This window comes from Mya arenaria, chromosome 17 (assembly GCF_026914265.1).
Source record: "Mya arenaria isolate MELC-2E11 chromosome 17, ASM2691426v1".
Taxonomy (NCBI): domain Eukaryota; kingdom Metazoa; phylum Mollusca; class Bivalvia; order Myida; family Myidae; genus Mya; species Mya arenaria.
Window position 1 is genome coordinate 32,108,252 of NC_069138.1, and position 14,383 is coordinate 32,122,634.

Below are 14,383 nucleotides of genomic sequence, written 5' to 3' on the forward strand. Positions count from 1 at the left end.
TATGTGAAATTTTCATTTTGTGTATATACTATTGTATAAGGGTGTCCGGTGATGGGTGTGCACACGCCGAGATTCACTTTTGAACCCCAGCACCGATGGCAGTGCTCGCCCTCACGAAATGTAAGTGTTCTTGATATTTTCATTCGCCGTCAACGTCAAAATACGTATTTTTTTCACTCGCGTCATTTAATTATTTCTTCTTATTGTTAACCAAGTTTTAACATAGTCAGACGTACAAATGATTTAACTTGGTGTTACTATTTAGTGGTTCTATTTTTTTTTTTATAAAAACTGTTTTATTACGTAAACCAATAAATTGTTAAAAAACAACAACTCACAAACAAAGTTAAAGTGAAACAAATAATACTAAACACTTTTCGGTTGTTTTTATTATTTTATTTTTTTTTGAAATTCGAAATGGGCCATGAATGAGAGCGCCTCCAGGTGGTATGGCCTAGATGTGTATTAATATTGTTTATTTTCCAATATATTCGCATATGTGTACAATAAAAAGTAGATGCCAGTAACAAATGAATAATGAGTGGGGTTTTATTTCTCCAAAATTGGATTTTACGTCGATTGCCGTACATTTTTCAAACGCGATATCTACTGGATTTGTCTACAAAGTAAGTTTAAAAATAGCGTTGGTAAATTTATTGACATTCATTACGTTGCTTTCATATTCTTACCATACACACTTTATGGCTTTTCAAAAGGACGGGGAGTGCAAGAAAGCATAAACTGCTGCCAAAGAACGTAGACACAGATCATGACAGGCAAACTATTGCGCGCTTTTTTTAAAACGGGAGTCAGCGTGTGGGGCGATATGATCTTTAGTCATGTAAAAGGATGTTTATCGGCTTCCTACTTGCTCGTATTAACTATTCTAGGCTTGTTTTGAGGAGTACTGTATTTGCCGATTTTGGAACCATCGAGGTCTAGCCCCTTTAAATGGTGTTAAACATGATTAGTATACTCGAACAAAATATGCTGCTATTGCTACTGTAGGTCCTTCGAATACGGACATTTTTTAACATTGCTATCGTTGATGAGTGTTGAGAACGGTTGAATGAACATCTGTTTCTAGGCGGTAAACCCTTACTATTTTAACAAGTGTATGTTAGGCATTTACCTATTGCCTCTGTTTGGCTGATTGTCCCTGTAATCTCCATTGTGTTATGGAAGCAATTAGACACCATTATATTTACTTTTTTGTATTACCTAAAGAAATGACATCAATTACAAATAGCTATTGATTTACTTTTTAGAGTATTTAATAAAGCAGTCACAAGCATTTGTTTGATTAACCTAAATGAGCAAGAAGTATAAAGGAGGTCAATATCTCTCAGTCAAGCTAACAGACATGCTATATATGCACTTAAAGTATATCATTTTCAAAAATAATACGCGGTATTGACCTAAGTCATATATATCATAAATAAAGGTATCCAAAATGTTTTTTTTGTATTACTTTACTTACTAGATCGTTAAGTTTGTTACCAAATCACTAAATATGTCGGGTTAATTAGTTAATCATTTTCATGAGTTATCTGCACTTGGTACAGGCTGTCCGAAAAGAAAGGTAACACTTTCATACATCAATAACTTTTACTCGTAATAGTTAAAGGCAGTGACATATGTATCAACGAATTTCTAGAAGTATATCTTAGTCGCAAAAGCATATGCTTGAAACTATGAAATTAAACATTGTAAAAGGATATAAACCTAGAAGATTGACGCGACGTTCATTTGTTTAGTTCAGAGATGACACCACTATGGGCTGGACAATTTTCAGTACCATCTCTACATGTAAAGTTCAATGTTGCAATAACTATTACTATTGCATCTGTAATGATTAAAATACACCAATTTGTACGTATATACATTGTTCATTGTATCACAAGCGCCATTATATGTAATTCTAATTGTACTCAAAGCATATTACTTTGATTGCATGCGACATTAATCGTCCACCCCGTCGCAGTGCACTTCGTAGATGAAGAGTTTGGAATGTAACCTTTGGCACAGTTCGATGAATCCAGGTAGAGTGTGTCGTCGACTATGTAAAAAGGGTTTACATTTCTTAAGCCAGCAGGCGGACTACAGGAAGCTGAAAATATATGTCAAACCCATCTCTGTTTTAAAACATTGAGCATTCCTTTATCATAGTTCATTAAGGCATATATCTAATGTTACGTCTATTATATGTCCTTGGGAACAATTGTATATCTGAGATTAACAAATTTGAACTCACACATTGTATAGCATGGACATATAATCAGAAGAACAGCTTAAACTTAGACCTGTTTCGAGGACTAAAAACAAAGTCACGACGGCTTGTATTGAACTTTTAAAACTGCTGGACAATTTATCTCCAAACAGCGCTTCAGCCGGTGCGGTTTATAAATAGACAGTGTCATATAACATGTTCTGTGCTATTGCTCTTGCACGTGAGTTTTATCGAACATGTGTTTTTATCGTGCTATTTGACACAAGTCGAAAGTTGTACTTCAACTATTTTAAGCATTTATAGCAATGAAAAGTATTGGTTCATATTAAGATAATATTCGTCAAGCAATGGAAAAAGAGTCCGTACTACTGATACAAATTACTATTAACCATGCATGCCTAATTGAACTACTTATTTTATCGTATGTATGTATGCATTGCCATGATTCATACTATCTTTTCGTCATTGCTTTTCATTTATAGATGTACGTTTTGCTCTCCAATTAGGGAAAATAAAATTAACGGTCATCTAAACAACAGAATGGGATAACAGAACTTGTAACTATATCTTTGATAATATAACAATTGAAGTCCTTGCAAGTTGGCACTGAAGACATTTCAATACATGTAATACTAGCATCAATGAAACCTCATACTTAATTCATATTCACATAAATGGATGTTATTTGTTTCATGATCATTTCAGTAAGTTTTTCATGAAAACAGCAAACAAATTGACATCAACAACAAAAACAACAAGTACAATTACAACAACAATAAATACAACAACAAGAAGAACACATTATAACCTCATTTTTATTATAATTATTATTATTATTATTATAATTGTTTTATTGTTCTGTTTTTTTTTTTTGCAAAGTTGTTGTTAGATGATTTGTTTGCGTGGTTTTAATACGTAACAGGTACACGATACACTGTATAAGTTTAAAAGATGGCCTCAATACAAAATATATTTTGGGGCGAAACCATTTCCTAATCAAAATGGAAAAAGTGGCCCTATATCGCTCACCTGATTAAATGCCCATCAAGTCAGTGGTTAGGAAGCTGCTTCTTGCCAAGAAAGTAAGAGGTTGCCGAGAAAGGGGAAATAAATAGTGTTTCTAGGAAAGTCAAGGCATTTTCAGATAGTTGTTTCAAAGGACAATGGGTGTGATGGCAATGGAAGTCGTCTGTTGCTACGGAAGTCAATAGTTCTTAGGGAAGTCGTTAATAAATAAGGTGAAGGTAGTTGAAAAGGAAGAAAGAAGTTGCTAAGGAAGTCATTGGTTGAAAAAGATAATTGGTTGTCATGAATAAGGTAGAGGCTGAGGAACACATTTGTTGCTAAAAAGTCATTTGCTGCTAAGGAAATCATGTTTTTCTAAGGAATTCACTGGTCGTTATGGATGAAGGTTGTTGACAATGACCTCATTGCTTGGTTGCTAAGGAAGTACTTGGTTGCTAAGAAAGTAATGTGTTGCTAAAAAGTCATTCGTTGATGTAGTTGCTAAGTAAAAGAGTAAAAATGATGTCATTGGTTCCGAATAAACTAATTGGTTGTTAATTAGGTAATTAGGTAATACGTTGCTACGGAAGTTACTGATGGCTAAGGTAGTTTGTGGTTGGTAAGAAAGACATTGTTTGCTAAGACAGTTAATGCTTGCTAAGGAAGTCAATAGTTAAAAATGATGTCATTGGTTGTTATTGATGAAGGTTGCTGCCAATTATAATCATTGGTTGCTTAGGTAGTCATTCATCCCTAAGGAAGTCATTGGTTGCTATGTATGATTGTGGTTTGTAAGAAATGTATTGGTTGCAAAGAAAGTCAGTGGTTGACAAGGAAGTTTTTGCTCAAAAAGTAAGTGGTTGCTAAGGTTATCATAGAAGTAATAAATTTCCAAAGAATAATTGGTTTAAAATGGTGTAATGTGTTGCTTAAAGTAAGTGGTGTGCTATGGAAGTAGTTGGTTGATAAGGAAATAAGCATTGGTTGCTTAGGTAGTCATAAGTTCCTTAGGAAGTCACTGGTAGTTAGGAATAAATGTAGTTGCTTGCTTAGGAAGTCATTGATTTCTAAGAAAGCAAGTAGATGCCCAGGAATTACCCAGTTGCCAAGGACGTCATTGGTTGCTAAGGAAATAATCATTGGTAGATAGTCAATAGTCCCTAAGGGAAGAATGGTTGCTCTGGATGAAGTAGTTGGTAAGGAAGTTATTGGTTAGAAAGAAAGTAGTTAGTTGCATAGGAAGACATTACTTACTAGGGAAGTCATTGTGTACTATGAATGAAGGCAGATATTAAGGAATTCATGGTTGCAATGAAAGTCATTGGATGCTTAAAAAGTAAGGGTTTGATTAGGAGGCCAATGGTTGTTAAGTACGCCATTGGTTGCTAAGTATGTCAGTGATTTCTAAGAAAGTAATTACAAGGAAGCAAGTGATTGCTAAGGAAGTCATTGCTTGCTAAGCAAGTCATTGCATACTTAGGATATCGATGGTTGCTAAGGCAGTCAAAGACATGGTTGCTTTTTAAGGAGTCATTGGTAGCTAAGGAAATCATTAGTTGCGTTGGATGTTTGTTGTTACTCACCACTACACGAGGCTACAATTAACTTTGGTGATAGGCTACTACATGTGTCAAGATACCAAATATTAATTGCCTGGCACATGCAGTTTCAGAGAAGATTTTGAAAGACATTGACTCCAGTGATATAATTCAAACAATCTTGGTGAAGGCTTCATACCAAATATAAAGGGCATGTACCTTGCAGTTTCAAAGAAGAAGATTTTCAAAGGGTGTACTATAAGCAAATGCATAGAGAAAACATCAGACACCCGAGGCGGAGCCAGCTTGGACCCAAGGGTTATTATGTGAACACTGTTGGTGACGAACTACTACAAACAGCTGCAAACAAAAGTCATAGGTAAAGGCCATGACGTTTCAGAGAAGTTATAAAAAAATACTTAGTATAATGAACTCCTTGGACCCCAGGTTGGGTACAGAAAAGAACATAAGATTTTCTTAAATATAGAAAAACTGGGATCCCCAGGGCGATGTCAGCTTTGACCTCAAAGACATAATTAGGACAAATTGTGTTAAGTGCCACTACATGAGACTACAAATTAATATAATTATAGGTCTAGGATTTGCGGTTTCAGAGCAGATGTTCTTGTTCAATAATAATAATGAAGAGAACCTGAGACCCCTTTGACGGGGCCATCTTCGACATCATGGGACATTATCTGAACAATCTTGGTGAAGAACCACCACGTAAGGCTACAGACCAAAAAGGTCTGGGCCAAGCGGTTTCAAGGAAAACATTTTTTTTAAAATATATAAATATATAGAAAATCTTTGAATATCTGGGGTGGGGCCAGCTTCGCCCCAAGGACACGATACGAGCGAGTTTGGCAAAGGGCCACTCCAAGAGACAGCATATACATGTCAAAGGTATGGAATTAGCAGTTTTAAACAAAAGAATGTTCAAATGTATTACTATATATATAAAATTCTATAGTCATATTAAAAAAGCTAGTCTCCCCATGTCGGCAAAATTGTCAACGAACTACACGGCTTGAAGGAATTCGATAAAATGCCACTATAGAAATTCAACAATTCTGTAAAATAATAATTTGAAATCTGGCAAGCGCTTTCTGAGGAGAAGGTTTTCGAAGTTTTCCATATAGTCATATTGTGAAAACCAGCCCCTTCCCTTTCGACAAAGCCTTGAACGAACAAACATGACTTGAAGGAATTTTATACAGGAACACCTTAGAAGCATTCCTGTGAATTTTGTCTTAATTGGCCTGGCAGATTTGGAGGATAAATTGATTTAAGGAAATGTTGACGACGGACGATGGACGTCGGATATCTGACGACGGACGACGGACAGTCATCAATCACAACGGCTCACCCTTGAGCAATTCGACGATTATTCGAGAACAGCTTTGTCAAGTTATTGTTATATGCACTTCCGGTTGAGGAAAAATGCTCCCAAAATGTGTTTTATTTAAAGAAGAAAAAAAAAGAAAAATCTCCGAAAGTAAGCATAAAAGAAACAGACAGAACAATTGTTGATTTCAGTGCAAAATCGTTATTCGTTCCGCCACCCGTAAAATATTTTTTATCATTTTTCGTTAATGAAAATAATTTCCTACCCTAAAATCAACATAAATATACCACAAAAACTTGTGTTAATGGCGTCTAAAGTTCCGGTATGCTCGAACAATAACTAATATTCGATTTGGAGTCATAAATTTGTCTAGTCTGTAAAACAAGCAACATAGTTTTAAACAATGGTCACCCAAGAACAAATAGCTTTATCACACGATTAATGTTGATGTTTTATATCATCTATATATATTATGTTTATATTTTAATTTTCGTTATCGAACGTATGCAAAATGCCATTTAACTAGATACTTTATTACAGACGATATATAACATTTCCATTTTATCCAATGCAACTACACACTTAAAGTTGCAGAATCTCACATAAAAGCAGAAAAAACGTGTTTTTGTTTTCAAAATATGATCTAGTTAAGTTATGGCACATTGATTGTATAATTCACTTTTCGGGACGATTCATTTCAAACATTACGTTGCTATTTATGAATGATGTAAAACTGTGTTATAAAAACCTGTTTAAACTTAAAATGAAATCTTTAGTTAATCCTTTACTCCAATTTTCAGTGATATTATGTATTAATTATGTGTGTTTTGTAAACTTTCTATATTGTTCCTTTTTTGCCTTCCAACAATATCATATCAGCTTTTTTGGTACTGGACTTATCTTCTAAGTTCCGCCTTACTCTTTGCTGTTGTAGTCTAAAGGCTGCTGTATATTATTATACAAGTATTCATAATATTTAATATGGTTAAATATACCTTCTGGGTAAATGATTGTTGCGTTGTTGAGCAAGTATTCTTCCTTTGTGTATCGAAATACGTATAACTCGTCCGTGTCTTCAACATAAATTGTAACGTAATCTGGCTTCCATTTCTCTCGAACGTCAACGTTCCCATAGGCCTTCAGATGAATCTTCTCAATCTGAAAATCGCAAATGAGTGCCTATTTTTCAACAGAGAATTAAGAGGAATGCATCTTGTAAAAGATTACATATAGCATAAGTTATGCAGTAATTAAAAAGGAAATAGAATTGAACGTTTAGTAAAACATATTGCAATCTGACATTGGTTTTGTTTCTTGTAACTCATTCAATTTAATTCGAACATCGTTAAATTTGAAGTTGATAACGGCATACCAAAATAAACTGCTTTTATGGGAGGCACTGTGGCCACTTATAGTAACTCCCTATATGTCAAACACAGTTAGATTATGTTATTTTTCCTATTATGAGAAATTGTTTTGTAATTTCAATGTACCACCAAAAAGCATTAAGTGAATTCAATTTAGGGCAAAAATTCTTCGGTCGTTTATGCATTGAGCTGACGGAGTCTTGTAGTCGTCTTAAGTGTGCATCGTCAACGTCTTGGTGTGATCGAGAAAAAAAAAAACGTTTGCACATTTTAACAAACTTTGTTGATTTTTTTTTTCAGCAATATTTTTTCCGAAACATTTTCTCATTTTACATTATTGACTCTGCTCAACACTATTACGCCTATAGGGTAATCTGTCAGTTTTTGAATATTGGTTTCGGATGAAATCATTTCTTTGCGGGACGAAAACAATAAAGTTATGTTAAGCCTCAAACAAGTAATTAAACTTTAAAACGTTTCGTGCTTATACCATATATTTCCATGTGTGATATTGTAAGGTATTGGCATTTTTACTTGAAGTAACAGTAGCAGCAAAAATGCTCATTGGTGGCGTTGAAGTGTCACATGTTATGTGTACCTTTAAATTATAAAATGCAAAGGCCTAACTGCTAAAAGTTTTATGTGCATCTATAAATGAACCATAAACAAATATAAAACATTACGGAGACAACTTCTATGACTTAAGCATGAACTATTTCACTCGTTATTAAAATTGTGTATGCATATTCTTGATTTTTAGCTTCATATGAAGTTAATGACTCCCTTTTTGTACATATTGATAATAAGTGGAAAACTTAGTGATTGTCACATGTGTGATTGCATATAATAACATAAATACTTTCGATTTTAATAATGTTAATGATGCCTAATATATTATTGGTGTAACTGTTCTAACGTATTGCTTCTATAAACATAGTATTTATTTAGTGAATATTCGTTTGTGTCAGCTTAAGACGGCAATATTTCGTCAAATTAGCAAAAGCCACTTGTGAAATATAAAAACTGGTATACACGAGGTTAAATATATCATTATAGTATAACCTGTTCAATAGTATTGATTGAAAATCTCGTTTCCGATATTCGTCCTGGAAAAAAATCACGCCAAATAGGTATCCACGTGGTTTCTGCCTGTCTTCCTTGAATTTTTACACGAACATTCTGTCTTGTCCCACCCCAAGGGTCTTTATCATAATCGATGGTTTTTACACGGATTCTGTACGTTGACGTTGATTCTGTAAAATTGTTCGATGATATGTATACAGGAATCCAAATATTATATGATTAATTATTGGCGTGACCATAGAAAGTATATGTCATTCTTGTTATTGTTCATGTTCTTAATATTCAGGTAAATATTAAGATATAATTTAATAGATATTTTCTACAGCAATGAAGAGCAAAACATCCATGCAATACGCTTACCGGTATTACATAAATGAATCAAGTATATAATATGCACTTACAATTTCTATCAAAATATTAATGTCACAAACAAAAATACATTACAGCTTCGTCTGTATTTTGGCAACAACGAGCCTATCAATTATCAACTATCAATTCAGTTTCATGTCTTAAAGTATATCATAGTGTTGTTATGTCCTTAAATAAAGTTGTTGATTTGCAACAGCTAGTCCTATCAATTTATTACCATGTGAACAAGTATTTTGCAGTGTTGCAACAAATATTCGAAACAAATACTCTACCATGTCTTCCAGTAATTTGTATTGATGCAACAGCAAGTCATATTAATTCATTATCATATATACATGTATTTTACATTATGTAACACTTAGACTTATAAATACAGTATCATGTCTCTAACGATATTGCAGCGTTGTAACTGCTAGTCCTTTCAATTCAGCACCATCGCTTTAAGACATTTTAGACACCACTGAGGGCCATATGACATTATAAGGACCGGCCAGTCAGCCTCCGAAGTTGTATATGCTAATTGCCCGAAATGTTGTGTTATATTCCTTATATTATATCGAACACTTAATATTTCCATTCACTATATTCAAAGCACATATCCATATTTTGGCAAGGTCCGGTCCGGCAGAAAATATTATATAGTCCGCTGACGTCATTAAAAATGGAATTTCATTACAATAAAGTGATATACGGATCGATCAACTTTAAACGCACAAAGAAGTGACGTACTTAATATGCAAGGTATTATATACATGTATGCAGTGCAACAATTACTATTACTTATTCGTCTGTAATAATGATTAAAATACATCAACTCGTACGATTCGTACAATGCCCATTGTATCACACATGAGCCATTCTATGTAATCAGTATTGTATACTACGCATACTTCTTTGATTGCAGACGACATTAATCGTCCACCCAGATGCCGTGCACTTCGTAGATGAAGAGTTTGGAATGTAACCTTCCGCACAGTTAGATGAATCAAGGTAGAGTGTGTGGCCGTCTAAGTAAGATGGGTGTACATTTCTTAAGCCAGCAGGCGGACTACAGAAAACTGAAAATAAATGTCAAATCCATCTCATTTTTAAAACATTGATTATTCCTTTTTCAAAATTCATTAAGGCATATACCTAATATTACGTCTATTATGTTACCTTGGGAAATTGTATATCTGAGATGCTATCGATTCAGTACCATCTCTACATGTAAAGTTCAATGTTGCAATAACTATTACTATTGCATCTGTAATGATTAAAATACACCAATTTGTACGTATATACATTGTTCATTGTATCACAAGCGCCATTATATGTAATTCTAATTGTACTCAAAGCATATTACTTTGATTGCATGCGACATTAATCGTCCACCCCGTCGCAGTGCACTTCGTAGATGAAGAGTTTGGAATGTAACCTTTGGCACAGTTCGATGAATCCAGGTAGAGTGTGTCGTCGACTATGTAAAAAGGGTTTACATTTCTTAAGCCAGCAGGCGGACTACAGGAAGCTGAAAATATATGTCAAACCCATCTCTGTCTTAAAACATTGAGCATTCCTTTATCATAGTTCATTAAGGCATATATCTAATGTTACGTCTATTATATGTCCTTGGGAACAATTGTATATCTGAGATTAACAAATTTGAACTCACACATTGTATAGCATGGACATATAATCAGAAGAACAGCTTAAACTTAGACCTGTTTCGAGGACTAAAAACAAAGTCACGACGGCTTGTATTGAACTTTTAAAACTGCTGGACAATTTATCTCCAAACAGCGCTTCAGCCGGTGCGGTTTATAAATAGACAGTGTCATATAACATGTTCTGTGCTATTGCTCTTGCAAGTGAGTTTTATCGAACATGTGTTTTTATCGTGCTATTTGACACAAGTCGAAAGTTGTACTTCAACTATTTTAAGCATTTATAGCAATGAAAAGTATTGGTTCATATTAAGATAATATTCGTCAAGCAATGGAAAAAGAGTCCGTACTACTGATACAAATTACTATTAACCATGCATGCCTAATTGAACTACTTATTTTATCGTATGTATGTATGCATTGCCATGATTCATACTATCTTTTCGTCATTGCTTTTCATTTATAGATGTACGTTTTGCTCTCCAATTAGGGAAAATAAAATTAACGGTCATCTAAACAACAGAATGGGATAACGGAACTTGTAACTATATCTTTGATAATATAACAATTGAAGTCCTTGCAAGTTGGCACTGAAGACATTTCAATACATGTAATACTAGCATCAATGAAACCTCATACTTAATTCATATTCACATAAATGGATGTTATTTGTTTCATGATCATTTCAGTAAGTTTTTCATGAAAACAGCAAACAAATTGACATCAACAACAAAAACAACAAGTACAATTACAACAACAATAAATACAACAACAAGAAGAACACATTATAACCTCATTTTTATTATAATTATTATTATTATAATTGTTTTATTGTTCTGTTTTTTTTTTTTTGCAAAGTTGTTGTTAGATGATTTGTTTGCGTGGTTTTAATACGTAACAGGTACACGATACACTGTATAAGTTTAAAAGATGGCCTCAATACAAAATATATTTTGGGGCGAAACCATTTCCTAATCAAAATGGAAAAAGTGGCCCTATATCGCTCACCTGATTAAATGCCCATCAAGTCAGTGGTTAGGAAGCTGCTTCTTGCCAAGAAAGTAAGAGGTTGCCGAGAAAGGGGAAATAAATAGTGTTTCTAGGAAAGTCAAGGCATTTTCAGATAGTTGTTTCAAAGGACAATGGGTGTGATGGCAATGGAAGTCGTCTGTTGCTACGGAAGTCAATAGTTCTTAGGGAAGTCGTTAATAAATAAGGTGAAGGTAGTTGAAAAGGAAGAAAGAAGTTGCTAAGGAAGTCATTGGTTGAAAAAGATAATTGGTTGTCATGAATAAGGTAGAGGCTGAGGAACACATTTGTTGCTAAAAAGTCATTTGCTGCTAAGGAAATCATGTTTTTCTAAGGAATTCACTGGTCGTTATGGATGAAGGTTGTTGACAATGACCTCATTGCTTGGTTGCTAAGGAAGTACTTGGTTGCTAAGAAAGTAATGTGTTGCTAAAAAGTCATTCGTTGATGTAGTTGCTAAGTAAAAGAGTAAAAATGATGTCATTGGTTCCTAATAAACTAATTGGTTGTTAATTAGGTAATTAGGTAATACGTTGCTACGGAAGTTACTGATGGCTAAGGTAGTTTGTGGTTGGTAAGAAAGACATTGTTTGCTAAGACAGTTAATGCTTGCTAAGGAAGTCAATAGTTAAAAATGATGTCATTGGTTGTTATTGATGAAGGTTGCTGCCAATTATAATCATTGGTTGCTTAGGTAGTCATTCATCCCTAAGGAAGTCATTGGTTGCTATGTATGATTGTGGTTTGTAAGAAATGTATTGGTTGCAAAGAAAGTCAGTGGTTGACAAGGAAGTTTTTGCTCAAGAAGTAAGTGGTTGCTAAGGTTATCATAGAAGTAATAAATTTCCAAAGAATAATTGGTTTAAAATGGTGTAATGTGTTGCTTAAAGTAAGTGGTGTGCTATGGAAGTAGTTGGTTGATAAGGAAATAAGCATTGGTTGTTTAGGTAGTCATAAGTTCATTAGGAAGTCACTGGTAGTTAGGAATAAATGTAGTTGCTTGCTTAGGAAGTCATTGATTTCTAAGAAAGCAAGTAGATGCCCAGGAATTACCCAGTTGCCAAGGACGTCATTGGTTGCTAAGGAAATAATCATTGGTAGATAGTCAATAGTCCCTAAGGGAAGAATGGTTGCTCTGGATGAAGTAGTTGGTAAGGAAGTTATTGGTTAGAAAGAAAGTAGTTAGTTGCATAGGAAGACATTACTTACTAGGGAAGTCATTGTGTACTATGAATGAAGGCAGATATTAAGGAATTCATGGTTGCAATGAAAGTCATTGGATGCTTAAAAAGTAAGGGTTTGATTAGGAGGCCAATGGTTGTTAAGTACGCCATTGGTTGCTAAGTATGTCAGTGATTTCTAAGAAAGTAATTACAATGAAGCAAGTGATTGCTAAGGAAGTCATTGCTTGCTAAGCAAGTCATTGCATACTTAGGATATCGATGGTTGCTAAGGCAGTCAAAGACATGGTTGCTTTTTAAGGAGTCATTGGTAGCTAAGGAAATCATTAGTTGCGTTGGATGTTTGTTGTTACTCACCACTACACGAGGCTACAATTAACTTTGGTGATAGGCTACTACATGTGACAAGATACCAAATATTAATTGCCTGGCACATGCAGTTTCAGAGAAGATTTTGAAAGACATTGACTCCAGTGATATAATTCAAACAATCTTGGTGAAGGCTTCATACCAAATATAAAGGGCATGTACCTTGCAGTTTCAAAGAAGAAGATTTTCAAAGGGTGTACTATAAGCAAATGCATAGAGAAAACATCAGACACCCGAGGCGGAGCCAGCTTGGACCCAAGGGTTATTATGTGAACACTGTTGGTGACGAACTACTACAAACAGCTGCAAACAAAAGTCATAGGTAAAGGCCATGACGTTTCAGAGAAGTTATAAAAAATACTTAGTATAATGAACTCCTTGGACCCCAGGTTGGGTACAGAAAAGAACATAAGATTTTCTTAAATATAGAAAAACTGGGATCCCCAGGGCGATGTCAGCTTTGACCTCAAAGAAATAATTAGGACAAATTGTGTTAAGTGCCACTACATAAGACTACAAATTAATATAATTATAGGTCTAGGATTTGCGGTTTCAGAGCAGATGTTCTTGTTCAATAATAATAATGAAGAGAACCTGAGACCCCTTTGACGGGGCCATCTTCGACATCATGGGACATTATCTGAACAATCTTGGTGAAGAACCACCACGTAAGGCTACAGACCAAAAAGGTCTGGGCTATGCGGTTTCAAGGAAAACATTTTTTTTTTAAAATATATAAATATATAGAAAATCTTTGAATATCCGGGATGGGGCCAGCTTCGCCCCAAGGACACGATACGAGCGAGTTTGGCAAAGGGCCACTCCAAGAGACAGCATATACATGTCAAAGGTATGGAATTAGCAGTTTTAAACAAAAGAATGTTCAAATGTATTACTATATAGATATATAAAATTCGATAGTCATACTAAAAAAGCTAGTCTCCCCATGTCGGCAAAATTGTCAAGGAACTACACGGCTTGAAGGAACTCGATAAAATGCCACCATAGAAATTCAACAATTCGGTAAAATAATAATTTGAAATCTGGCAAGCGCTTTCTGAGGAGAAGGTTTTCGAAGTTTTCCATATAGTCATATTGTGAAAACCAGCCCCTTCCCTTTCGACAAAGCCTTGAACGAACAAACATGACTTGAAGGAATTTTAAACAGGAACACCTTAGAAGCATTCCTGTGAATTTTGTCTTAATTGGCCTGGCAGA

At 34.6% G+C, this 14,383-nt stretch overlaps 1 protein-coding gene across 3 annotated transcripts in view; it reads right to left on the reverse strand.

Moving 5' to 3' along the window:
• Window positions 1-210: 210 nt before the first annotated feature.
• Window positions 211-14,383, reverse strand: part of LOC128222973 (uncharacterized) — a 60,699-nt gene continuing 46,526 nt past the window's right edge. For all 3 annotated transcript variants that reach the window (XM_052932173.1, XM_052932172.1, XM_052932170.1), the window contains exons 44-48: window positions 10,286-10,450; window positions 9,831-9,998; window positions 8,551-8,741; window positions 7,117-7,279; window positions 211-2,110 (exon numbers count right to left, since the gene is read on the reverse strand). In XM_052932173.1, the coding sequence (XP_052788133.1) occupies window positions 1,932-2,110; window positions 7,117-7,279; window positions 8,551-8,741; window positions 9,831-9,998; window positions 10,286-10,450 (866 nt within the window). In that variant the 3' untranslated portion in view covers window positions 211-1,931. The remainder of the gene's footprint in view (window positions 2,111-7,116; window positions 7,280-8,550; window positions 8,742-9,830; window positions 9,999-10,285; window positions 10,451-14,383) is intronic.